This window comes from Artemia sp. Qi Xiang Cuo, chromosome 16 (genome assembly GCF_049724085.1).
Source record: "Artemia sp. Qi Xiang Cuo chromosome 16, ASM4972408v1, whole genome shotgun sequence".
NCBI classification, from domain to species: Eukaryota; Metazoa; Arthropoda; class Branchiopoda; order Anostraca; family Artemiidae; genus Artemia; species Artemia sp. Qi Xiang Cuo.
The window spans coordinates 2,670,124-2,697,728 of NC_142809.1; the positions used below are offsets into that span (position 1 = coordinate 2,670,124).

Here is a 27,605-nt window from a genome sequence, read left to right on the forward strand (position 1 = left end):
TTCGCTCTGGTAGCATGCCATTGCCATCAAACGCTCTGTTTCCAGCTCTGATGATAAAAGGTTCACATAAAGGGCTACCTCCAAGAGACCATGGCCTCTCACTGCACGAGATTCAGGTTTGCCTTGTAACATACTACGCCCAGTATTAGGTGCGTATACTTGAATTATGATTTCCAAAAGTCCCGAGTCAGCTATAAGGAAGCCAATGGCTCCTAGGAAACTCATGCGTGTCTGAAATTCACCTAGAACAACAAGAACATTTCTTAAAGCACTTTTGGCAGGATCTGCATCGACGATACACTTCGCCTTCCAGTAAAGCGGTGGGTCAAAGATAATGACAAGAGTTTTTTCCAGCTCGATTAGCGCGCTCGTTAGCAGGTATAAGTGTAGAATAAACACAGGAGATATCGCTTGGGTTGTGGTTAATCCTTGGCAAAAAACGAATTTTGGAGTCCCGGATGAGGTAGCTTTTGGTGTATTGACCATATAAAGGCGGACCAGCTCATGTATGAGATTTGAAAAAGCCAGAGATGCGCCAGAGCGTTTCAACCTCCATTCATTGTCATAAGTGTCACCATTTTTTGTCAAGCAAACAAAAGTCCTTGGTTGCGACTTGGCGGGTTTTTGGTAAGTGTAGAATGGCATGGTGCCGATTGACTTCATCTCATCTCCACTTACTTCTTTTATTGGCACTGAAAGCTCCGTTGCCGGAAACTCAGGTGTAGACACTTCAATAAGACCCATTCCATGAAAGGTATTCAGGCCGTCGATAGTAACAATATCATAATTGACGTTGTCTCCTACATACTGAAAAAAAAATGTGCTTTCTCTTTGGACTCTTCCAACAACGTTTGATATACTGCTCCACATCTCTCAAATCTTTTTACCTCTGAGTACGAAGAGCAGAAGCCGAGATTGTGCAGTTTGTCAATTAAAAATCGCAGATCCCAGTTTATTCTTTTGTCTTTTTTTTGCGGAAGTAAGAAAAAAAAACGGTACAAACATTGTATATAGCCTCGAACACGCCAGTCTTCTATCAAGTACTATGGTAGATGTCTTCACTGACTATAAAGAATGACACTAAGGAATGGAATCCGCAAACTGAGGGGGAGTGGAAGGGGATTCTGGAATACTAGTTTGAAATTAAACTGTTCGAGACTAGTATTCTAAGGTGCCATTCCTAGCTTGATAGGAAATGGTGAATCAACCGACAAATGATTAAAATAACTAGTTCATGTTGGTGAACTTTCACAGCCGTTTTAGGTAAGATGAGGTACTTGACCACGTAAAATCAAGTTTTTAACTTCATTTTGGAATTCGGCGCCATTGATTTCATAGGGAACGACTAAATAATCCAGCAGCCTCATAATTTCAAGTTTTACCCCACCACCATCCGCCCTTTATGGGTGGAAATGGGCATTAGGGTACTGAAAAATTAAAATCTGAATTCATATTTGGATTCAGCATGCTTGATTTGATAGGAAACAACTATTTAAACTCCAAAATATTTATAACCCCAAAAATCGATTTCCCCAAACATTTTCCCCCCTCAAGGGCGAATTTGGGATACTTTTGCAGGGGGATTCGGGGGGATTTTTTTTTTGTATGATTAAGCTGATTTCTCCGAACATTGTGGTGTAAATAAAAAATTCTGTTGCAATTTCCCCGAGGTTTGACCATTTTTTTCCGTATCTTTCCTCCACTATATTGCATTTAAAGCACTTTGAAGTCTATTCACATGTGCTATATCAACTTTTGCAGCGAAGCATAATTGGTCCTCTAATTAAATTTACTCAATGATAACACATCTATTCTGCTATTTTCATATAGCGCCATCTTTGTTGCCATCACTGTTTCTTCTGAATAAGTGAAGTTACATAGTTGCCAAATATTGCATAGCTGCCAAATTTAGACAGCATATTTTGCCCTTTTCGGCGATATAATTCGATCTGCATTTTTCGGAGATAGCCTGTGCAGAAGTGAGCAACAACGAACATTCAAGAGGCCGTACAGTACTAGCGGGATTTTTTATCCTTAAACTGCTGGGATAAGGTGATTCGTGTGTTGCACTTCCCACGGGTCTTATCTACCGCTAAATCTTTAAAGCCTTAATTGCTCTTGGATTGCGTAATAATCATTCCGTAGCAAAATGGCGAGCGTGAAGCTTGTGTTAAATGCTGTACTGAACTTTGTTGAGCGGGCGATGAAGGCTGGAAACCCGATAGACATTATTGTCAAAAGTGCGGTTTCACATTTCTCCGATGCGGATATATTGGAAGCGAAAAAGGTGATTTGGGATGAAGCCGAATATGCGACGAGAGTGACTGCAAGAGACAACAGTTCGGATAATGTCATTGACATAATGAAAGTTTTTAAGATGTGTGACGAAAAAAACATTTCGCTCCCGTGGTTCGTATTACACCAACCTGATGACGTACCGATTATTCCAGGCGAAATAAGTGCAACTTTGACGAGAAAAGTGGGAGAGCTATGCCGAAAGTTCGACAGTTTCGTCGAGTCTGAGTACCAGCTGCGCAATCCCTATCACTCACGCAAGAACAACGGAAAGCATAAACAGACTTACGCCGTAGTTCTCAAGAATCCGCCCCAAGGACTGACTGATCCCGAATCACGGAAAGACTATTTAAATTGACTTTGCGGACAGACAAGCAGTGACATCGTCGAACTGAGGCCTCGTAAGAGTGCTTGGAGCGTTCTCGTGAAAGACAAAGCGACCGCCGATTCCATTGCAGAGGCTATTACCAGTACCGATAATTCCGTTGTCGCGAGAGTAAAAAGCCCCTCTTTCTTCGGGATAATTCGCCACGTCCCTGCTAGTATTTCAGAAGAGGACTTACGCAGTTTAGTGTCGAAATGTGTCGAAGCTTCTGGAATAGGCAAAACCAGGTCATTCAAACTGAAGTTTGATTCGCGTGAAGACCTAGAGAGTGTAATCAAGTCTCCCCCCGTGATTGGGTATGAGCGGCTGCCGATTCATGAATACAAATTTATGCCATTCCAGTGCTACAAGTGTCAATGCTTCGGCCACGCAGCAAAGACATATCCAAATCCGCCAAAGTGCTCCCGTTGCGCTGGGAAACACTCCAGCTCAAAGGACAATCCCTGCCAGAACCCCCTCAAATGTGCTCTATGTGGTTCGGCAAACCATCCCTGTTACAGTTTTAAATGCCCTGAAGCACAGAAAGCGTTAAAACAATGAATAATCTTGAACTTAAACTTGTATCATGGAACATGAATGGTGGAATTCTGGCTAAACTACCTCTGGTTGAGCAATTAGTACAAGAATATGACGTAGTCTGTCTACATGAGCACTTTCTTAAAGCAGAAGGACTTCAGCTTCTTGAGGTCAATGACTGTTTCAGCGTATTCAGTGTTCCTGCAAAGCGTTCTGGCAGAGGTATACCCTCTGGTGGTATTTCAATACTGGTACGCAGAAGTCTTAAACCTTCCGTGTACAAGCAGTCTGAATTCTTCGTCGGTGTCCGAATTGCTGATACAGCCCTATTCTGTGTCTATATGCCCACGGATTCTCGTGACGATGAATCTGATGCAAGATTCAATGTTGCTTGTGGACAGATTTGTGGAGCAGTTGACGGATGTGTTACGCAAAAACTGTCATGCATTATAACCGGAGACATGAACTGTAACCTGTGCGACAACAGCCCGAGAACTCAGGTTCTGGTTGCTGCCTGTGAAAGTCTCCGTGTACTTGAAAATGACCTGGACTACACGTATGTACATAACTCTGGCTCTGTATCCTCCCTTGACTCAATGCTGTGCTCTGCAGATGTGAAGACAAACGGAAAATGTAGGGTAAAATTAAGCATCTGTGCTTCCGACCACCTACCCATCTCGAATGTGTTCTGTGTCACTAATAAACCTATTCAGCCCGATGAATGTCACCGTAAATGGGTGGTAAAATCTGAGTGGGGAAAAGCCGACTCTGCGCTTTTCAAGTCCGTGTATGATAATATACTTGAAAAGACAAAGGTCCCATTTCAACTGCTTCAACAAGGTTTGCCCGTTCCCGATAATGAGAAGCAGATACTCCTGAAAAATTACTGTGCAGAAATTACACATGCCCTAAACTGTGCCGAAAAGGCTGCAGTTCCGACACGAAAAGTTCGAATCGGAAGTGAAAATCCACAGTGGTCTCAGAATGTACAGTTGTCCGAGTCTTGTAGTCGATCTAAATTCTGGTATACACTATGGAACGAGTGCGGGCGCCCTCGTCAAGATGTCTTGAATGATATCAGGCTATATACTAAGCGAATGTTCGCCAAGACCCTTGCTAAACACCGAACCGACTTAATGGACCAGAATTGCAAAGTGTTTGAAGGTGACCCAAATGCAGTCTGGAAGTATATTAAAAAGAAAAGGAATCCGAAATCTCGCAAAGAAGAAATTTCGCCAAGTGAAAGTGATTGGAATAAATATTTCACCGACGAATTCTCACCGCCGAACAAGGCTCTCGAGGAAGAGTTCGAAAAAGAGCTCGACTCCCTCCTAGCGTCAAATGAACGAAGTGTCGGGTTCGTTGTGACTGTCTCTAGTATCCGTCATATGCTATCTAAACTGAAAAAGAAGTATTCTCGAGGTGATGATAATATTTGTGGAATGCATCTGGCTATTGGGGGTGACAGTGTGTTAAATCACGTTGCTCTTATGTACCAGATGATCTTTAACTGCGGTCTTGTCCCCGATCTTTTCTGTGTTGGCGTCGTTACACCAGGTCCCAAAAAAAGGAATGATACCAGGAACTGTTCATCATACCGCCCCATAACTGTTGCGCCAGTATTCTGCAAACTCATGGAAATGCTTGTTTTTGGTGACCTAAGTGAAGTTTGTTATACTCCCGATTCGCAATTCGGGTTTAAGAGTGGTACTAGTCGCGAGCATGCTCATTCGTTGATAGCTAATCTTTTGCTCAGTGCTCACGATAATAATGATACACTTGTTCTAGCAAGCCCCGTTGTGCGTAGAGCATTCGACTCCGGTATCCACGTACAAATACTTAGTTCTGCTTGTAAACGCGGAGCTGACCGTTCGGTTGTCGTTGCATGGAGGAGCATTTATAGGAGACTGAGAGTGAAGATTAAAGTCCCCACTCATCGTGGTATGGTGGTATCCACCGTAGTTATACCTGTCCATAAAGGTATCCGGCAAGGCTCCATTACTTCCCCTCCTCTATACAACAACAGTATTATCGTCCCTCAAGAATCTGCCAAAACGTGCTGCATGTATCTAGGTATAGACGTGTCGCTCATCAATTACGCTGATGATATGCTTAACGCACGTAGGTCTGTTTCAAGGGTTGAGGATAACTACAATATATTGAGTGATGAATATGCTAAGATTGGGCTAGCTTTTAACGCTGCCAAAAGTGAAATAGTTGTTTTTCGTCGCAACGCGAAAGATTCGACCCCGATTAGCGTGCTCCTAGGTGATACTGCGGTGAGCTCAAAGCCATCTATCACTTACCTTGGACTGCCGATCGCTTCAGATCTGCGGTCTACTCGTGAAGCACTGGTTGAGCATTTTTCAGAAAAGGCACGCAAAGCATACGGACTACTCCTACCCTGCAAACGTATGTATAACCACCATATACTCGGAAGGCTTTATTCTGTGTTCGTTATCCCGCATGTTCTGTCACTCTTGCCATTTTGGTCTCTTTTCATCGAAACAGATAAGCACTCAGTCTGTTAGGGTTAATATAAATATGCAAAATATATGTTAAGTGTTGCGCCCGGGAAGGGAAAATAAAGAGTTTCGAAAAATTACAGCGTTGCGGACCCGACTACAGCAGCTACTGAGCGAATCGTCCGATTTCGGCGGTCGCTCAATCCAGATCATTATATGTACCGAGCTATCGTAGGATAGTTTGATTACGAGTTTAGTATGCTGTATATAGATTGTTATTGAAGTCTTGTTGTTTCTCTTATTGCGTTTTATTTTTCTCTTTTTTTTTTCTTTTTTTCATTACTCCGTTGTGTAACCTTGTGTTATTTATGATGGGAAATAAAAACCATTCATTCATTGCTGCTGCTGCCAACTCCACTATCAAATTCTAATAGTGTAAACATTCTACTCATTATTGCAAATATATCTCAATGAATAAATAAACGAGTAAAGTCAAACTGTTCTCACTCCTTGAATTCTATTCTCACACTAATATGAACTATACTGAAAATCTTTCCTTATATTCACTACATAACTTTCCCGTTATTATTTCTAAGTCCCTGATTGGCTTAGAAAGAGGATGTGGTCTTGTACGTACAGGGATTATAGGCCTCTGATTGGCTGTAATCTTGTACGTACAGCGCTGGCACTCCTTCTACTACTGGTAACTTCTATAAATTACCCATACTCTTTGGGTTGGACCAAAAAACATAAACGTGCGGGGGGGGGGGATGAAAGAAAAGAATATAACAGTAAATGGATTTTTTTTGTTTACTAGAAAGAAAAAAGGACAGAACGGCTTGATTTATTAAGATCCATAACCATGCTGTTGAATAAGGATATACCCTTATATATTTATTCACAACGAAACAAAAACAGTCAAACCGACACATTATACAGAGAACAGTTGAAGGTCGACAAAGTTGTGATTAGTTAGTGAAATTTTTTGACAAAGGCAGTATATGGCACACCTACACAAAATTATTTTCTTGGAAAATTTATATTTTAGCAAGAGGAAAATTGGGAGAGAGAAAGAATTGCTTTCTTTTTTTACATCAGTAAAATCGTACACTTGAATGAGGGCAGACCCATGGGCGCCCACAGGCTGAATTTTAAGGGAAGGGACCTTTCCTGGTCTAATCGGCACTTCCAATGCTGTATAATAGAAATATAAAAACAAAATATCATAGGCAGCATGATAGTGCTGGGCATAATATATTATCTATTTTTACTTTGTTTAGATCAGGGTACTTCCTAAAGGAAGAAATGTCATAGAAACTTCAAAAAGGGTCCATGGAAGGCAGCCAGCCCCCCCCCTCCTCCACGGCAATCATTTCCCCAAACACACCCAATCAAAACTTTGATATAACCATCTTATTCTGCGTAATTTAAAGGTCCGAAAATTATGAATTTAAGGATGACACCCCCCTCCTACAACCATCAGAGCAAGGGTTGTAAGTTATGCCCTGGGGGGATATAAGGTTGTGCATAGAAAGGGAGGTCGTATAAACCTCGGAGGGGGTTCATTTTATTAATAATCAGAAGTTCTACTGGCCTTATTAACAGTAAAAAGTGATTGGAGGTCATCCAGACCCCCCCCCCCCTACACCAATCAATTCCCCAAACACATCCGATAAGAATTTTTGAGATACCAATTTTGTTCAACGTAGTTGAAAGGTCCAGAAATTATGTCTTTGAGGATGACCCCCCCCCCCCGTAGCCCTCAGGGCAAGGGTTGTAATATACGCCGTAGGACATATAAGGTTTTTATAGAAATGGCGGTCGTATAAACTTTGGAGAGGGCTCATTGGATTGGTAATGAGAAGTTATAGTGCTCTTTTTAATAGTAAAAGTGATCAGAGGGCACATACCCCTCCCCCCACACACAAGCACACACACACACGTCGTATTTTCCCGAAACACATCTGATAGTAATTTTAAGATGGCCATCTTTTGTCGTAGAAACTTCGAAAAGAGTTTATTCGGTTGGAAATTGAAGGGTGCCCTCTTTAATAGTAAAAAGCGATTGGAGGGCAACCATTCCCCCACGCCCATCATTACCCCAAACACTTCCAATCAAAATTTCGAGATAGTTATTTGTTTGAAGTAGTTTAAAAGTCCAAAAATTATGTTCCCCCCTCCACAGTCCTTAGGGCAAGGGTTGTAAGTTATGCCCCGAGGGCATATAGGGTTTTTACGGAAACGGTGGTCGTATAAACTTCCAAGGGGCTCATTGGATTGGAAATCGGAAGTTTAAGTGCCATTTTTAAGAGTAAAATTTATCGGAAGGCAGCTATACCCCCCCCCCCCATCATATTTTCCCAAATGTGTCCGATAGAAATTTTGAGATAGCCATGTGTTCAAAATAGTGTAAAAATCATATAAGACAGCATTTGGGGTTGACGCAACCCCCCAGAGTATGTAGGGGTAGGGGTGGTCTTGTGAACTTTAGAGGAGACCCATTTGATTAGAAATGTATCGTTCTAGTTCAATTTTAAGAGTCAAACATGATGGAGAGAAAATAGCCCCCACCTCCCTGATATCCTCTTTTTCCTATTTCCCCAAACACATTCGATCAAAATTGTGAGATAGCCATTTTGTAACCAATAGTCCAAAGAGAATATAACAATGTCTTCAGTAATCAAATATAAGAAATATTTAAGCGGAAGTTGAACTAAATCAAAACAAACTATGAGCATGTGGACTTTCAAAAAGGTGACAAAGCAATATCTCAAAAACAACTGATATTATTAAGCTACTACAACTACTACTAACGACTCACCGCAGCACCAAGCCGCCCGAGGCCAACACAGCTACGCACGCTCCTCCTCCATCCCAATCTATTCAAAGCCTCCCTTTTTATACCATTCCACGAAGTTCCCACTTCCTTTAAATCTTTATTTATGACATCCTCCCACCCCAGACGAGGACGGCCGGTTTTCCGTTTAGCCCTAGAGGGTTGGCCGAAAAGAACAATTTTCGGCAATCTGTCATTCTTCATCCCAACAACGTGCCCTAGTCATCTCAACCTTTCTTTCATTATAGCCCTAGAGAGCGGTATTGAACCACATTTTTCGTATAGCCTATCGTTTGAAATACGGTCAGTCAGCCGAGTACCCAGAACAATCCTCAAGCATTTTCTCTGGAAAATATCTAGCAAATCTTCATCGGCTTTTCGGAGCGCCCATGCTTCACAGCCATATTTGACCTCTGTCATCAATGTAGCTTCTAATATTCTAATCTTGGTTCGCGGACTTATCTTCCTCTTCTTCCAAACTTTTTTTTTAACTGTGAAAAAACTCCCTGAGCCTTGGCTATTCTACTTTTGACATCTTCACTGCTCCAACCGTCTTTACTAATAATACTACCAAGGTAAGTGAATATGTCCACCTGATCAATCTTTTCATTACTCAGCTTCACCTTTTCATCTTCACTTATTCCTAGCCTTAGTGACTTAGTCTTCTTAACATTAGCCAGAAGGCACTATGTGTATACTTTTAATGCTACCACGACAGTTACTGTAACTAATGACACTAAGAATATCAAGATGGAACTTTTAGGAGGCGTTTAGGGGGAGTTCCAAATAAGCAAAAAACAGTATGCATTCAGGTTTTCAAAAAGGCCTATAAGAAATATCATAGGCAGCACCACTCTTTAATAGCTAGAAATATCATCCAAACATTTAAAGAAGCTAATTCGATTCAAAATTAAAAGTCATCGTGTCCTTTCTAAGGGTAAAAAGAAGTTGAAGGGCAATCAGCCCGTCGCTCAAGCCGATTTATTTCCCAAACGCATCCAGTCAAAATTTTGAGACAAGTATTTTGTTCAGCATAGTAGAACGGTCCAGCAAGTATGCCTTTAGGGATTGGGCATGTAGACCCCCCCACAATTATGCAATAGGCCCATTATGCTATGTAAATATATGCTACTTTAAAACTAAATCAAAAGGCATTGCGTTTGCGGTTGCCAATAAGACACTTCAGCAATATATCGAGAACGACTGGGGGTATTAAGTTGAAGCTTTCGGGGCTACTACCACTACTTCTGTTCTTACAATTTAAATAAATAAATAGAGTGTAAGTGTATCCAGGTTTTCAAAGACCATAAATAAAATCTTTTGGGAAGGGTATTAAGTTTTTTTTTCAAGTAACTTGAGGAGGTAAAAATTAAATTAAAAATACTATTTATGTCAGGATAAAGAACTGTTGAAAAATTTTCTCCCAACATAAAAATAGCAAGCCAAACTATAGATTCTTATAGAAAAAAAAAACAAAAAAATATAATTTTTTTTCATGGAAATGACAATGTGAATAAAAAACAAACAGAAATTAATTAAAAAAACTTTGCCCCAAACAAGTTTTGCAAGTAAAAGTAAAGAGCTCAATCAAGCCAAAATGGACTGAAATAAAGTCAAATAATCATCCAAGCTTAAAACTACCACAAATCACTATCAATAAATAAATGAAACCCAAAACGAAGAGAAATTAGACTAAATAGCCAAGTCAAACTCGAAACAAGCAAAATTTACCATTAGTTGGGCTGATAACCCCCATACCGTCTCAAGACCAGAACATAATTTGCGCATTACTAAAACAAAATACGTTCAATTTTTTTTTTTTTTACTTAAATAAATACAAAAAATTTAAGACTGTAAGGAATAAATATCCGTATAGGCATATTAAACTGACAATCCACGGTCATTTTTTTTTCAGTAAAGATTAACTTATGTTCTGGTCTTGAGAAGGAATGGGGGTTGTCATTCCGTTTATTGTAATTTCTGTTCGCTTTGAGTTTCATTTATTTGTTGGTAGTAATTTGTGGTAGTTTTACGTTTGGAAGATTATTTGACTTTATTTCTGCCCATTTTTGGCTTAATGGAGCTCTTTTTCAGTACCAATTCAGTCTCTGAACTGGAAAGAACTAGTTTTTTGAAGCCAATCGGATTTACTTTTATGTTTTGTTATATTGCGCAATTGCGATTGAGTTCATCCCAATAAATCAGCTGTTTATTGTATTGATAGCTGATAACTTGGATTTTTGGATTGTTATTGACTATATTTGATTAGTTTATCTTATTTCGAAGGACTATTTTAGTGTAAAATTGGCAGTTTTAAGGCCTGTGCGTTAACCGACTTCACACAGGTTGGATTTGAAATCCACTCGGATGCATTAGTGAGGCTCGGCCCTCACTTAAAGATAAGTCTTTTTGTCTTGTTTATCGGCTCATTTCAAACAGATTTTTCATAATTATGCAGCGTTTTGAGCAGTTTGATGTTGCGCTGGCTAAATTCAAGAACTACCCCCTTTGGCCAGTAAGAGTTATTCAGAATGGAAAGGACTCAAAAGGGAAGCCTACGTACCTCGTTTTTTGCTACGAAGTCACGATGAATTCAGGCTCATTGATGTGAATCTTCAAAAATACGACCCTAAAACGACTGATTCTTCCTCACCTGCTGTTAAAAAAGTATTTGCCGAGCTTGCAAATACTCCTGAAATTTATCAGGTTCTTTCAAAGACATTTTTAGCCCTGAAAGCTAGAGGTAAAGTAGGGTCCACCTTGGTTTCTTCCAGCGTTGCCCCAATTTATGAGCAATTAGTTGCAATTAGAAGCCCAGCTAGAGAAGACAAAAAGTGATTTGCTTGAAAATATAACTCGGAAAGGGACTGAAATATTTAATGATGCAAGGTCAACGAAAGACCCTGCTTAGCTAATAATCAGCCAGGTTTATGAAGCAATCACACTCGAGTTTAATCCGAAGTTTGCAGAAATTGAGCAGGCCTTAAAAGGTCTGAGAACTCAAATTGAGAACCTCGAGGACAGAATATTTCAATTTGAAACAAAGCTGAATGATTTTTATCAGGAGTTCCTACTCGACAGGCTTGTATTTCATGGGGTCAAACAGTTACCCAGTGTGGAAAGCCGCAAGGTAATCCTTCAAATTCTGAACTGCAAAATGTCTCTGACTGAACTGTCGCCTTCTGATCTGATCAATGTGTACCGTCTTCGCCTGAATAAACAGGCCCTACAGACTGAAGAAAGTTCTACTAGAGTTGCTGCGGTCATTGTTAAATTTTCAAGCAAAGATGTAGCCCGAAGAGTGTTTAAAGCAAAAACTAGACTTGCATCTACTGGTATTTTTATATCGGAATCTCTAACAAAGCGTCGCCGGGACATTTTGAATGCGGCTAAAGACATTTACGGTCCGCGTAATGCGTGGTCAGATCAGGTTCAGATATTGGCAAAGCCTAGTGCAGGGTCAGCAATAAAGAAAATAGGGTCTATTGCTGATTGCATTTAGTATTAGAAGTTATGTTTTGTTTGTTTGTTTTCGTTTTTTTTTTGTTTTTTTTTTATATAAGCTGTTTTTTGTGTGTGTGCGTTTTCTTTTTTTTTAGGTATGTTTAGTATCTTGCAGTAGTGCAGTATTAGTATGATTGTTGTGCTTTATTTACTTATTTTTATTTTTTGTTTTTATTTATAGCCTCTTTGTTATTTTTTATTTGTTTTATTCTGTGTGTTTTGCAATGCAGGTTTGATACATAATCTCCGTAAGTTATATGAATTTTTCTAACTCAGGCTCTGGGGATTTTTACTCCCTTGATGGGCGTTTACTTCAATTACAAAGAAACCCCTTAGATGTTTTGAATTAATAATTCTATTGGTCAATTTAAAAGAAATTCCCTAAATATTTCCCAATCAATTAATAGTAGGTATATTTCTGATTTAAAGTGAGCTACTAGACGAGGTAATCATTTTTCGGTCCCTCAGCTCATTATTCAGGATTTATGCTCATGGATTTATCAGTTGAAGGAGATAGTGTTTTGCGATCGACCCAATGTTATCGGATTATGTGAACCTTTTCTGAATTTTAGCAATGAAATTCTTTTAGATATACCCGGTTACAAAATGGAGCGACTAAATTGCAGAAGGATGGCAAAGGGTGGATTAGTAATGTACGAGGCATGTTTTTTGAGTAAGTACCGTTGTGTGATTCCGCCGCCGCAGCGCTACGGTGGGCGTTCTGCATATGCGCGCTGGTTACCTACATCTCTTGCCTACGCACTGAAGCCATTACAGTCTGATTTTTCATTGTATACGTTGTTTACTGAGTGTTTAAGATGCCTCCGACAATCGTGAATCCCGCCGATTGTGAAGTACGGGCTGTTATACGATTTCTTAGCGCTAAAGGCGTAAAACTGATCGATCTTCATTGTGAGATCTGAGAAATTTACGGACAAAACATTATGAGTGACATGGGTGGCCTTCGTCACACCAGAATCAAAACAACAATCCATGGAATGGTGACATTCATCATCACCCAAAAAAGTGAAGTTTGAGCAAACAATTTCTGCCCGGAAAATCATGTGCACAGTAATTTGGGACAAAAAAAGGAGTATTGCTAGTGGATTTTCTGCCTCGTAATGAGACAATCAATGCAGCGTCTTATTGTGAGACATTGAAGTCGTGCAATCCAGAACAAAAGACGTGGCAAGTTGAGTAAGGGTGTCGTTTTGCCGCATGACAATGCCCGTCCACATATGGCTAATCGGACCAAAGAGCTCATCAAACCTTTTCAATGGGAAACTCTGGATCATCCACCATACAGCCCTGATCTGGTGCCCAGCGACTACCATTTTTTCCTGCACTTGAAGAAACACCTGGGTGGTCAGCGCGTTCAAGACGATAACGAACTCAAAACAGTTGTGATACAAATCAGGCGGCAGGATTTGATAAGGAGGGTATTGAAAAACTGGTGCCACGTTATGACAAGTGCCTCAATATTCACATAAATTAATTAGAAAAGTAGATTAAGGTACAGGCTTTCATGTAAAAATAAAATTATTGCAATATCTTTGCACGTCTTTTTTTAATTCCAAAACGGTACTTACTTAAAAAACATGCCTCGTATATTTCCGACATTTTCCCCTATACTGTTCTAAGTGATCTGTCAAGGAATGATGAAGGGATTATTGAATCCCGGTTTTTTGAAATTAATTAAAAAAATAAGGTTTTGATAATTGATGATGTTTATTGATCTCCCAGTGGATCAGTCCATTCTTTTCTTCAGGTCCTTGATGAGGTCTTGTCATTAATAGACAGATGTCCTGTTGAAACTATAATAATAGGATACTTTAATTGGAATTTAACTGGCAAGATGTCTCTTTCTAAAGTAGAGTTTTTATCAAATATATTTGCTGCTGGTGTTTTATCAAGAATCTGTACTCCGACACGTGCAATTGATGCACCAGTGTTTTTAATTAATAACCCTTTCTTGTCTCTTAATTTGTTCCAAAAATATGTTGTAGTGAGTGATATTTCAGACCATTTTCCTGTATTTTCCAATTTTATCCTTGAAAAAACAATGAATAGGGACACTCAAGCATCTGCTTCAGCTTCTTTTAGGTTTGGTTTGAATGAATTGATGCGTCTTAGATCTCATTTAGCTGAGAAAACATGGAATATTTTTGGTGAGGATAATGATTTTTGTTCAAATTATGAGTCATTTTATGAATCAGTAGAGGAGTCTATTTTTGACGTATGTGCTCTGTCTCCCTCTACTTCAAGGTCAAAAATATCCATTCATCTTAAACTACGGATGACCCCTGGTGTTCTAAATAGTTGGAGAAGAAAAAATAATCTTTGGAAAGCTTTTAAGTGAGCAAAGCCATCTGAGTACTGCACGTCATCAGCAATTTAAACTCTGCAGGAATGTTTTCAATTCTTTATGCCAAAAGGCTAAATTCCTTTATTATTCCAAAAAGTTCTCGGAGTGTGAGAAAGATATTCAAAAAGCATGGCAAGTGATCAATTCCATCCTCAAACGTTCTTCTCAGGCTCCTTCTATCCCTCCAAGTCTTGTAGTTGGTGATGTGGTTGTTGAGGGTATTTCATCTGTTCAAGAAGCATTTACATCTTATTTTGGCAATATTGGGAAAACCACTGCTTCTTCAGTCAGGTCTTCACAGTCACAACCAGATTACAAATCTTATCTTGGTCTACATTGTCTCAAATTAATAGTGTTTTATCCTGCTTCTATTATTGAAGTAGCCAGGATTCTAAACTGCTTGAGAGGTTCTTCATCGTCTTGCCCTGTCTGTATTCCAACTATGGTAGTTAAATTCTTTCTTCCTTCAATGATTTCTCCATTGACAAAGCTTATAAATCTTTATTTTGAAAATGGGATTTTCCCCAGTACTCTTAAGCGAGCGAGAGTAACTGTTCTGTATAAATGTAAACCTAAAAATTATCCAGCTAATTATCGTCCTACATCTGTGCTGTCTGTTCTTAGCATATGTCTTGAAAATTTCGTGCTTCCCCGTCTACTAAATTTTCTGGAGACTAGCATATTTTTTCATTAACTTCCGTTTGACGTCCAAGCGAAACATTCTAACGAGGATGCGTGTGTAACTCTTTTAAATTTTCTCCACACCGCGCTTGACTCTGGTTTGATTCCTGCAGCTATATTCCTAGATGTTCGTAAGGCTTTTGACTCTTTAACTCATGAGATTCTGCTGTAGAACTTATCACACAATGGTGCAAGAGGACACACTTACGCTTGGTTTAATTCCTGTTTGTCAGTCAAAACTATCTCCCTAGACTTCGTTTCCCGCTTTTCATCGGAAGTTGAGATTAGTGTTATTTCAAGGTCTATTCTTGGGCCATTTCTGCTTCTGATTTACGTTAATCACCTTATAATTGTGGTTACGAATCAAAAACCTAAACTATGCTGTCGCCTATATCATCTTGATTCTTTCTATGCTAAAAAAAATCCATCGTCTCAGGATGTGGACACTCTCGTTGCTTTTGCTGATGACAGTACCATTGCTTTGCGTAAAATATGTTGCTAAATGAAGTGACATTATTCAGTTCCAGGTTGTAAAAGTGGTTTTATTCAAATCGGAAATAAAAAAAGGCTTCTCTATTAAAAACTTATGTTTGGATAAGACAGCGTTAGAATAAGTCAATAATTTTAATTCAATTTAGTGTGAAAGTGTTTTTTTTTTGTGCTTTTAGATAACAGCGTTCCGCCTGGGAAATTCGACCAGCTGGTCAATTTGCCATTTTCCATAACAGTGGGTGACATACAAATTAGTTGACGAAGATAAATGCTTCTGTTGTTCATGCCCTTATTCTCATAAAAAGTGATATTTTTGAAGCTGGAAAATATTACAATATTTTAGTAATTTGTTCCACTACCATAAATTTATGTTTAAATTCAGCATTTATTAAAAACCACAAAAAGTGGATATATTGATGTCATTACGTTATGCCCCGGAGTCACATCACTGTTGTGCATGCGTTTGAGTTGCATATTTGGCGCATCAAAAACGTATTTGCTTTCACACCAGCCAATATATTCCTACAACAGTATTCAATGTTGAAATGCTGAGCTGAATAGAAAAGTATTTTTTATAAAACGTATAATTTTTCTTGGATATCCTTGACAATGCGTTTGTGACCTCCTTAGAAACTAGACTTTTGAGATTAAATTAAAAAAAAACATCAAAATTTCACATAATGAAAACTATGCCTTTGATCGGTCCCGGGGCTAAAAACTAGACATAAACTTGTTCTCTGATCATTGTTGGATGTCAAAATTGACGCTAGAGTTTGTGATTTTTATCCGAACAACCTCTCTCTCTCGATATCTTACAGTCACTGGCTCGACACGATCGCTAATGAAAAAAGCAAATAAATTCATATACAGAACCATCTTTCTCGGAAAAAAGAGCAAAATTTTGTGTTTTTTGTAAAGAAGGGCTTGAAATCTCTGGTTTGGGGCTCATAAAGACGCTCAATTTGCTGACGCAACCTTTATCAAGACCTCCTCCTCCTTTGGGGTTGTTTTCCCCGTTTTCTGAAACTTGAAAACATTTCTTTCGCTAATAACTTTTGATAGGCTTCTAATTTTTTAAAACCCATTCACTGTTGGAAACCCATGTAGTTACCAAAATTCTGTTTATTTGAGTTCAGGTTTAGCATTGGCATGAGTCACTCTTAACATAAAGTTTGCTACCACGAACCGTTTAATTTATTTTCCAATTTATTTTATGTTTCAAATTTGCTTTTGAGTAATTTTTCGCAAAAAATTCCTTTTTTAGAGTTTTCTCTTATTGGGACTGAAAGACCAAAAGTGACTTTTCATCTTGTAATTTTTCAGTTCTTTAGGAGAGGGATACAACCTCTCCCCAGTCTTTCTACGTCTGTGTTGGTAAGGAAACGAAGAAAACTCTTTATACCACATTTAAAATATTGCTGCAATAAGAGGGGAGCTGGTACCCCCTCAGTATTCATGTTGCACGCTTAATTTAGGGTGTTATTTTCATAGGCCCTATTGATAAGTATTATATTCATAGGTATTTTCATAGTCATATATTCATATACGCATTATATTCATAGGCACATTTTCAAGGCAATATTGACACACACTACGTAAATTATCACTGTAGTATTTGTCTAATTACTTTCCAAAATAACTTTGAATCTATTCAGAAGCCCCACAATAAAGGAATTCGTTTTATTGACTCTTTTGTTGTCAGATTTAGCAGCAGGATAGAAGAAATCATTACAGAAAAAAAAACACGGCTGATACAATTTCCTCAATCAGTTTGATTTCTATTTAGTACTGAAATTAATTCCGTTTCTTTGTTTTAATTAATTTCTTTTATTTGATTTCCATTGCTGATTCACTGCTTGGAAATAATTTTATACCACGCAACGCATCGCCACAGATAACGCGCTACTTGCTGCAAAAGTTTTTTACACATTACAAAAACTTGCGTTTTGCATGAACTTACTTTCTTCTAGGATTAATAAAAGTATAAGTATCGTAAATAAAAACAAAACTTTCATCGGCCTTTTCTAGAATGCACATATGTCAAAAAAGTTTATTTACAAGCTATTAACGGATCTGAGATTTTTATTCACTTCTGAAATAGCTGCCACAAGCTGTTTGCTAAGGTGTTGTCAAAGGGATGATAAGCAGGAGGAGGAATCACAAGCAGGAATCACACCAGGAGGATCAAAATCCCTCCTTGTACATCCTTTCAGAACAGTTTAGCAAACACTTTTTGAGAATTATTGCGAAAGCGTGAAAATGTCCAAAATACATATGATCATGACTCCCCATTTAGCAGAAAACATGCGCATAATCACAATGAATCCAACAGAAGAAACTTTACGTATGACCATGGCGACTCCTATAGAAGAAAACAGGCGGATATAGAGAGAGAGATGCCGATGTTAGAGAAAGTGGTACAATGTACAATGAGTTTGCAGATGGAGAAAAAATTTCAAATATAAAACTATGAAGAGTGATTACTAATACGTATTACATGAAGATTCCTGTAGCAAATATATGTTATACGACAACTCCTATATGAAGTGCAAGGAGTCCTATGGGAAAAACGTCTGACAACAAATTCTGATTACAAATTTCGACGAAAAATTCTTCCGTGTACAACCTTTAAAGGCAACAGCTACGATGCAGCTAAGTATGTTGGAATTTTGGCAACATTGGAGGGACTTCGTTTTATTCACACCATTATGGCAGTATACCAATAAATTAGGCCCGAATATAAAATAAATTGTGAGGGGAGGGGCCAAATCTCAAATAGATTTTGATGTACCAATTAAATAATTTTGGTGTTCTCTTACGATTTCGGTTAAATAAAAGACAACAATTATGAACGTCCGTTTGACCATCAATTTTAAAATATTTTTCACAAAAGTAAGGAGCAAGGTTAAAAAAAAAAAAGGAAAAAGTAGAGCAGCCAAGGCCCGGGGTGTTTTGACGCAAGTCTTGAAGAATAGGAAGGTAAGGGAAAAATGAGTCTGCGAACCCTGACTATTTGGAAGTTGCAGCAGAAGCTACTAAGATGAAGAATAGGAAGGTAAGTGAAAGATAAGTATGCAAAGCCTGACTATTTGGAAGCTACAGCAGAGGCTACTAAGATGAAGAATAGGAAGGTAATTCAAAGATAAGTATGCGAACCCTGACTATTTGGAAGTTACAGCAGAAGCTACTAAGATGAAGAATAGGAAGGTAAGTGAAAGATAAGTATGTGAACGCTGCCTATTTAGAAGCTACAGCAGAGGCTACTAAGTTGAAAAATAGGAAGGTAAGTGAAAGATAAGTATGAGAACCCTGACTATTTGGAAGTTGCAGCAGAAGCTACTAAGATGAAGAATAGGAAGGTAAGTGAAAGATAAGTATGCAAAGCCTGACTATTTGGAAGCTACAGCAGAGGCTACTAAGATGAAGAATAGGAAGGTAATTCAAAGATAAGTATGCGAACCCTGACTATTTGGAAGTTACAGCAGAAGCTACTAAGATGAAGAATAGGAAGGTAAGTGAAAGATAAGTATGTGAACGCTGCCTATTTAGAAGCTACAGCAGAGGCTACTAAGTTGAAAAATAGGAAGGTAAGTGAAAGATAAGTATGTGAACCCTGACTATTTGGAAGTTGCAGCAGAAGCTACTAAGATGAAGAATAGGAAGGTAAGTGAAAGATAAGTATGCGAACCCTGACTATTTAGAAGCTACAGCAGAGGCTACTAAGATGAAGAATAGGAAGGTAAGTGAAAGAAAAGTATGCGAACCCTGACTATTTGGAAGCTACAGCAGAAGCTACTAAGATGAAGAATAGGAAGGTAAGTAAAAGATAAGTATACGAACCCAGACTATTTGGAAGCTACAGCAGAGGCTACTAAGATGAAGAATAGGAAGGTAAGTGAAAGATAAGTATGCGAACCCTGACTATTTAGAAGCTACAGCAGAAGCTACTAAGATGAAGAATAAAAGGCAAGTGAAAGATAAGTCTGCGAACCATGGCTATTTGGAAGCTACAGTGATGACAGTGATCAAGTACGGTTTTGAAGGGTGGACATTTCTAAGACTACTACTACTACTACTACTAACAACTCACCGCAGCACCAAGCCACCTGAGGCCAACACAGCTACGCACGCCCCTTCTCCACCCAATCTATTCAAAGCCTTCCTTTTTACACCCGCCCACGAAGTTCCCATTTCCTTTAAATCTTTCTTTATGACGTCCTCCCACCCCAGACGAGGACGACCTGCTTTCCGTTTAGCCCTAGACGGTTGGCCAAAAAGAACAATCTTCGGCAATCTGTTACCCTTCATCCGCACAACGTGCCCTAGCCATCAAAACCTTTCTTTTATTATGGCCCTAGAAAGCGGTATTGAACCACATTTTTCGTATAGCCTATTGTTTGAAATACGGTCAGTCAGCCGTTTACCCAGAACAATCCTTAAGCAATTTCTCTGGAAAACATCTAGCAAATCTTCATCCGCTTTTCGGAGCTTCCATGCTTCAGAGCCATATTTGACCACTGTCGTCACTGTAGCTTCTAATATTCTAATCTTGGTTTGCAGACTTATCTTCCTATTCTTCCAGACTTTTTTTTAACTGTGAAAAAACACCCTGAGCCTTGGCTATTCTACTTTTAACATCTTCACTACTCCTACCATCTTTACTTATAATACTACCAAGGTAAGTGAAGCTGCCCACTTGATCAATCTTGTCATTACCCAACGTCACCTTTTCATCTAAAATTTATTCCTAGCCTTAGTGACTTAGTCTTCCTAACATTAATTTTCAAACACATTCTATCACCCTGAACTCACAAAACCTCTAAAACTTCATTCATTTTGCTCACACTTTCCTCTAGGATGCTTAAATCATAAGCATAATCCAAGTCCAGGAGACTTTTTCCTCCCCATTTGATTCCGTGGTCTCCCATTTCCTTTCATGGGCTCCTTAAAACAAAGTCCATCAAAATAATCCATATAAAGGGGAATAGAACATAACCCTGGCCAACTCCTGATTTAATACAAAACCAGCTACTAACCTCATTTCCTACCTTACCCGCAGCAGTGTTATACTCGCACATAGCACTAATCACTTTAATGTATTTGTCTGGTATACCATACAAGGATAAAAACTTTACTAAAGCTCTTCTATCAGCTTAATCGAACGCTTGCTCACAATCTATAATACTGAGGACTAATGGTGTCTGAAAACCCTGGTACTTCTAAATTATAAACTTAAGAGTGAAAATTTGGCCGGCACATCCTTTGCCTTTTCTAAGACAACAGTGTTCTTCCCTTAAAAGTTTGTCTGTAGCATCTTACAGTCGAAAAAGTATCAGATGACTAAGTAATTTACTACCTACAGAGACCAGACTAATGCCTCGATAATTACCACACTCACTTTTATCACCTTTCTTATAAAGTGGCTTAATTAAGGTTTTCCTAAAATCGTTAGGTATTCACCTAACCTCAGCGCCACCATATTTAAGAAACTCATTTACCACCCTATATTCATCTAGACTCTTATTATTTTCTAATCCTTTCGGTACTATCTTTAATTTCTCCTCGCAAAATAAATCTTCATGCAGGTACAAGGTATTCCAAACTTTTTCAGTTCATTTTATATTTTACCCTGTAGCTGTTTCTCGGTTTACCAAATTCTTACAGCATTCGGCCCATCTCTCTTAAGTTTTTTCCTTATCGCTAATTGCAGCTCCATTTCTATCTTTAATTGGGCCAGGTACGGATTGACTATTCCCTCTCAATTTATTAACGTGCCAGTACAATATTTTACTATTATGCCGTCTAGCTGCATCTTCCAGATCCTCGGTAATTTTATCGATAGCTTCCCCTTCACACCTCCTTACTTCATATTTTAATGCTTTCTCCACTTTCTTTACATTCTTTTTGTTTTCATATGATCCATCACTCAGATAATTCTTGTACAAGTCCTTTCGCCATTCTATTAAACATAAAGCTTTTTCACTAATATTCTTAGCTGCAGTTCTAGCTTTCTTCCCCAATACACCTTCAGCAACTTCACAAATTATTTTTCTAAAATTATTCCAACCATCTTCCAAAGTGTCAAAATTTAAACTATAAAGATTAGTATTCAACTGTTCCTGGAAAGTTTCTCTCAAATTATCATCCTAGAGTCCACCAACATCATAACTTCCCGGGTGGTAATTACGCCTCCGATATTTCAGCTTTAAATTATCCCTAGACGCTACTAGATGGTGATCTTTACTTTTAACATCAATAACGGCACTCCTATGTACCCTAGTATCTTGTATTGATCCTTCGGTTTACTATCTTCGGTTTACTATAAGTCTTCGGTTTACCATAACGTAATCAATAAGGTTGGCTGTCTTACCATCATGTGAATACCATGTTAACTTATGAGCCATTTTATGACCAAACACCGTATTGGTTATAACTAAATTGTTATACCTACAAAATTGCAAAAGTCTGTATCCATTACTGTTTTCTTTTCCTGCACCAAATTTACCTAGCTTGGATACCATCTATCCCTATTTCTATCAACCTGGGCGTTACAATATCCCAGTAATAACATCATATTTCTACCTGGGACCTTGTATATTTGCTCCTGAAACTGTAAGTAAAATTCATCTGAGTCACTAGTCAGTCGGTTCTACAGGGGAGTATACTACTATAACTGATACCCTGAACTTTTTAGTCATAAAATGAGCAACTAGTATTCTATTGTTAATACCTTCCCAGCCTAAACAAGACTTAGCAGCTTCCTTGTTCATCATGAGCCCTACTCCCTGTCTGTGTACCCCATCCTTCCTGCCTGAGTAAACAAATTCTATATCACCTAATTTCATGCTTCCTACTCCTGGGATATGAGTTTCTGAAACTCCTAATAAATCCAGTTCGAATCGTCTGAATTCGTCAGTCAAAATGTCGATACGATAGTCATTTTTTAATGTCGTAACATTCCATGTTTTAATTTTCATGTTCTTTAAATCATTGAAATTATTTTCGCCTCAGGAAAAGCAATGATCCCGGATACTAGTGCAGGACGGAGATCACATACCTTCTCAAGTCTACACCGAAGTGCTTAAGCCGGCTTAGAACCGGACAACATGAAGTCCCTGGGACCTCCATGAATGGAGGCTTTGTGCAATCCTGGGCCCATATTGGTCACAACATGGTTTTCAGCACTTGGCGATGCTCTTCTATCAACAAGAGTCGAAATCCTGCACATACAGTCTCAAGCCTATTATCTCCGACTCATTATATATTCATGCCCACAAATATTATGCTGTTACGGGGAGGCAGCCTATAATAGATAAATTAGCTAGGAAGAGGTTTTTCAGCTCGAAGACGCCCATCAAAACATAGCAAGCCCAGTAGAATTGTTCATTAGTCAGAATCCCTTGCAAATGCTGTGTCGTTTACTAGGCTATAATTTCCTCGAGGGGCGCCACCCCTCAAGTGGGAATACAGTTGACCGCAAGGTCCCCAGTCTTGTAAGTACCCCGAAAGGGTGGAGGCAGCCCTTTGCAGAGGCCGTTGTCCATAGACCTGGATCTTACGCCCTGCTGCAGTTGTCCTCCTATAGAGGATCCTCCCGCGATGGTGTTCTGGGTCACCATGCAATTTAACCCATTACTGGGAGAATGTTTGTAACTCATGGGACTTCTGGACAAACCAGTCGGCCCTTTTGAGTGTAATTTTGAGGGGCCTTCTTCCCCCTCCGCCTGTATTTATGACCCCGGGCGAGGGTGCCCCAGTATCTATTATGAACCCCGAGGGACAAGGCCCCCCCCCTTGGTCCGTTCCTTCTATGGAGGTACCCTACATATCTGTAGAGCGTTCCCCTATCGCCACCTGGGGACACGCTGAATGGCCTGGGGGAGGCAAGGTTATCATAATTGTTTAATATTGCAATTTTGTTTTGTACTGAGCTTTTATTCTCTTTTCATTTTGATAAAATTATAAATAGAAAAAAAATATTTTTCATAAAATAAATTTTATGATATATATATATATGCATTTTCATAGAATGCATATAGATACCAAATTTAGGCTCAGAAACTGACTTTTAACAAACTTGGAAAATTTTAGCGCTTGTGAATAGGATTTTGAGCATTCATTTTAATTTTAGGATCAATATACTCATCTTTAAAAGAATCTGTTATCTTTATGTTCGACAAGATTATTTATTTTAATTTATGTTTGTTCTAGATTTCATGGTCGACAATTTGTTAGAGGTTTTCCACAGGAATTATCTACGGATAGTTTCGGGCACTCTTTTGACTGACCGTATATTAACCAACAAACAGTAAGAAAAAAGTGATTCTATCCTTCTAGGGCTATAATGAAGAAAAGGTTGAAATGGCTAGAACACACTTCGTGGATGAAGGATGACAGATTGCCAAAGATCACTCTTGTCGGCTGCCTGTCTAGAGCCAAAAAAAGCAGGTCATTGCTTGTGGGAAAAGGTCATAAGAAAAGATTTAAAGTAAACTGGAGCTTCTTGGGAAGGGCTAAAAATTGAAGCTTTCAATAGATAGGTTGATAAGGAGCGTGAGCATCCGCTTTGGTCTCATGCGACCTGGTGCTGCAGTGAATTGTTTGTAGTAGCAGTAGTGGAAGTTAAAACCTGACACAAGCAAAAATAAAGTTATACAAAAATGTAAACTCAAAACGAACAGAAACCACCAAAAATAGGAATGGCACTGTTCACCCCTCAAAGTCCTCTATATTGTATTGTTAGCCTACTATTTAACTTTTAATTGTGGCAAAGATTGGTCTTGTTATTTCTGTAAAGATTTTTGTTTATGTTAAAAACTGATTTTTTTTTTAATGAATAATGTTACCTTATTCTGCCTTTGGTTTTCTCTGGTGATTGGGTTCCTAACCCTTTCTTCCTCTTTTTCTAGACTTGTTTCTAGACTCTTTTACTTTTTCTAGAGTACTGTTACGAATGTTCCATTTTAGTGTCAATGACAAAAATAATGCCTATTCCAGTCCGACTGTATTCACTTCTTTGAGGATGAATGTGGTAACAGAACTAACTGATTAGTATCTGTATTCCTATTATAATAGTAATTCCACAACACCTTTCTGAAAAAGCAATCTGCTAGAGTTCCGCCATAGAGTAATAGAGAGTTTACTAGTAAAATTGTTGTTGCTCAAATACCTTCGTTCTTTTTACTGGTTTGGAATTGCATACAAAAGAACCAGTCAGCTTTTGCGTTCTTTTTCTGGCTCAGAGCAGGACATAGCAGCAGCGGGTAAAAAATGAGGGGCTCTATGGCTTTCCTTTCCAACATAAGTTTAAAGAATAATCAATTTGGCTAAAAGAAATTCGCCACAAATATAAACATACAAATAAACAGCAAGAATTAAAGCAAAGTTTTTAACACGAAAGTCTAGGATTGTATTTTATCTTCTTTTCTTTGGTTTTGCCATGTATTAAAGCGTGCGCAGTGTAATGGACAATCTCTGTAAAGAAGCTATTCCACCAATCTCTGTAAAGAAGCTGAACCACCAGGCAATTGAACCATCGCCTAACTGAACTCCGTGTAACTTAACCCTGTGCAACTGAACCGTCGTGCTGAGCTGCAAATGGGTTGAGTTGCATGTAAGTCAAGTCAAATGGGGTTCAGTTACACGGTCGTTCAGCTAAATGGAGTTGAATCACATGGAGGTTAAGTTGCATGAGAATTCAGTTAAATTGGGTACAGTTTCACGACCCACATGCAACTCAGCGCACTTGCAACTTACCAGGAGGGTTCAGTTAGGAGAGATTTCAGTTATGCGGGAGTTCAGCTCCACGGGGTTCAGTTGCAACTGCGGTGAGATGCACGAAGATTCAGTTACATGGGATGAGTTGCTTGGACCTTAGTTACACGAGGTCTCACTTACATGCATATTCTTTAGAACTATCCGTATCGTATTTCATTTTAATGAAATTACTGTTCCAATTTTTCCTCTGAATTTACCCTCAGTGGCGTAATTGTGTTAAAATTCTGGAGGGGTGGGGGCAAAATTGGAACCAATTTTCCCAAGTTAAGTGAAAATAAGAGCAAAAATGTTAAATGAGCCATATAGTACCATAAAAGCAAATGCAAACTAAAGAAAACTGATTTGTTTTTGTGGATGCTTGAATTATGTCAGCCTATATTAGTGTTGACCAGATGTTTTAAGACGCTAAATTTGAGCTGGGAGGAACTGGGATATAGAGGGGGAAATCGGGGTATGGGGGTAGTTACCCCAACCCTATAGCAAGTTACGCCCTCGTTCCCCCTTTCGCAATAGAATAAAAAGTAAAAATCAAAAGCACAAAAATGAAATGTTCATACCCTATATAATTCCAAGATGTTGATCTGATTTAATTATGTTTACCTTTGACTTCTGTTGAATTTGTGAAATCCCATTAGTTGCGCATAAAGCACTAATTTCACTTACGATTTTACGGCTTCTTTTTTATGCGCCCTCTGACCCCATACTATCGATAACGATAGTAAAAAGGTTTTCACTTATTACACTTGGGTTCCCATTTAGATAAACCCATATTTGTCACGGCACTTCATAGGGCTGTGAGAAATTTTTTTTTTTTGTATTTTCGTTCTGCAGTAAGAGCCTAACTTACATTTGGAAGAAAAAGCCCTTTTTTGATTGATCGTCTTCAAGTAAAAGGCAGTTTGATGGTAAAATGGCTCGTATGTTTTTTTTCCTTTTGTTTTAATCTCATACAGTTCACATTATTGCCATAAACTTGTATTAAACAGTCTATTAGCTTGATTAAATAAAAGAAAACAAGTTTTTTTAACCGAAAGTAAGGAGCGACATTAAAACTTAAAACGAACATAAATTATTCCGTGTGTGAAAGGGGCTGTCCCCTCCTCGACGCCTTTCTCTTTACGCTAAAATTCTTTATTATTTTAAAAAATAGAGTTGTGAGAAAGAGTCAAGCTTTAGCGTAAAGAGCGAGGCGCTGAGGAGGGAACAGCCCCTTTCATATAGGGAATAGTTCCATTATGGAATAATTTCTGTTCGTTTTAAGTTTTAATGTCGCTCCTTACTTTCAGTTAAAAAATCTTTTGTTTTAATTTAATATCTGAACGTTTTTCAACTAATGCAGGCTCAAATTTGGCTCACCGTACATGAACAATTAAAATGGAATTTGCATATTAATTTTGGCAAAGTATACCCCCGTGTAAAATTTCTTCTGGAAAGTTTTCCTCCAGGAGCTACCCTCCCACTGTGAAAATCTTATCGTATAACACAAAAATATTTATTATGTTTATGAGGGGGCTGTCTCCTCATGCAATTCCAGGAAATATGGCTCCTCCCTCCATAGAAAATTCCTTCCCCTCACGGAAAATCACTCCATATAAAGCTTTTCCCACATAAAATACCCCCCCCCCCACCAGGAAAATTCCCCCAGACAATTCCATTCTAGGTAAAAATTAGCCCTGGAAAATCTCTTGCGGATGACCCCGGCTGAAAATTTTTTCTTAGCCCACTTTTATTTGAGAAAGACTCTAATTTGTGATTTTTTTTTTTAATTATGCCAGGAATACCCCTCCGTGGAAATTTCTTCTCCCAAATACCCTCACCCCCTAGTAGAAAGGTGCTCTCGCAGAAAATTCTCCCTGGAGAATTTATCCTGTGGAAAACTCCCCCATAGGTAATTTCTCTCGTGGAAAATCCCTTCACCTACGAAAAGATATTCTAGACGCTTCCAACCCGGTTAGTATTACCCCGGAAAATTCCCCTTAATATCTCCACAGGTAAAATTGAGTCGGCAAACAAAAAGTAAGACAAATAAAAAGAAATTTTGTATTGGAATCTTGGCAAATTCTCCCAATGTAAAACTTCCCCTGGAAGGTTCACCCCCGGGAACTTCCCTCCCAACGGAAAATGATCCCCGTAGAAAACCTCCAGCAGAAATTGATCCCCCCTCCCAAGTAAATGTCTGTATACTTCCCAATACGAAATTTTAAACGTAAACATTGGGCAAACTTCCTGACTTACAAACCTTTCCCTAGGGGATGTGTGGGGGGAGGATCTATTATCCTGAAAGACATA

At 38.7% G+C, this 27,605-nt stretch overlaps 1 protein-coding gene and 1 pseudogene across 1 annotated transcript; both read left to right on the forward strand.

Annotated features, from left to right (window-relative positions):
* Window positions 1–3,216: 3,216 nt before the first annotated feature.
* On the forward strand, window positions 3,217–10,762 carry LOC148942477 (uncharacterized). Its single transcript, XM_089102719.1, has 2 exons — window positions 3,217–5,176; window positions 10,722–10,762. The coding sequence occupies exons 1-2, from the start codon at window positions 3,217–3,219 to the stop codon at window positions 10,760–10,762; spliced, it is 2,001 nt and encodes a 666-aa protein (XP_088958845.1).
* A 187-nt stretch (window positions 10,763–10,949) lies between these two features.
* On the forward strand, window positions 10,950–11,999 carry LOC148942478 (uncharacterized; annotated as a pseudogene).
* The last annotated feature ends 15,606 nt before the right edge of the window (window positions 12,000–27,605 follow it).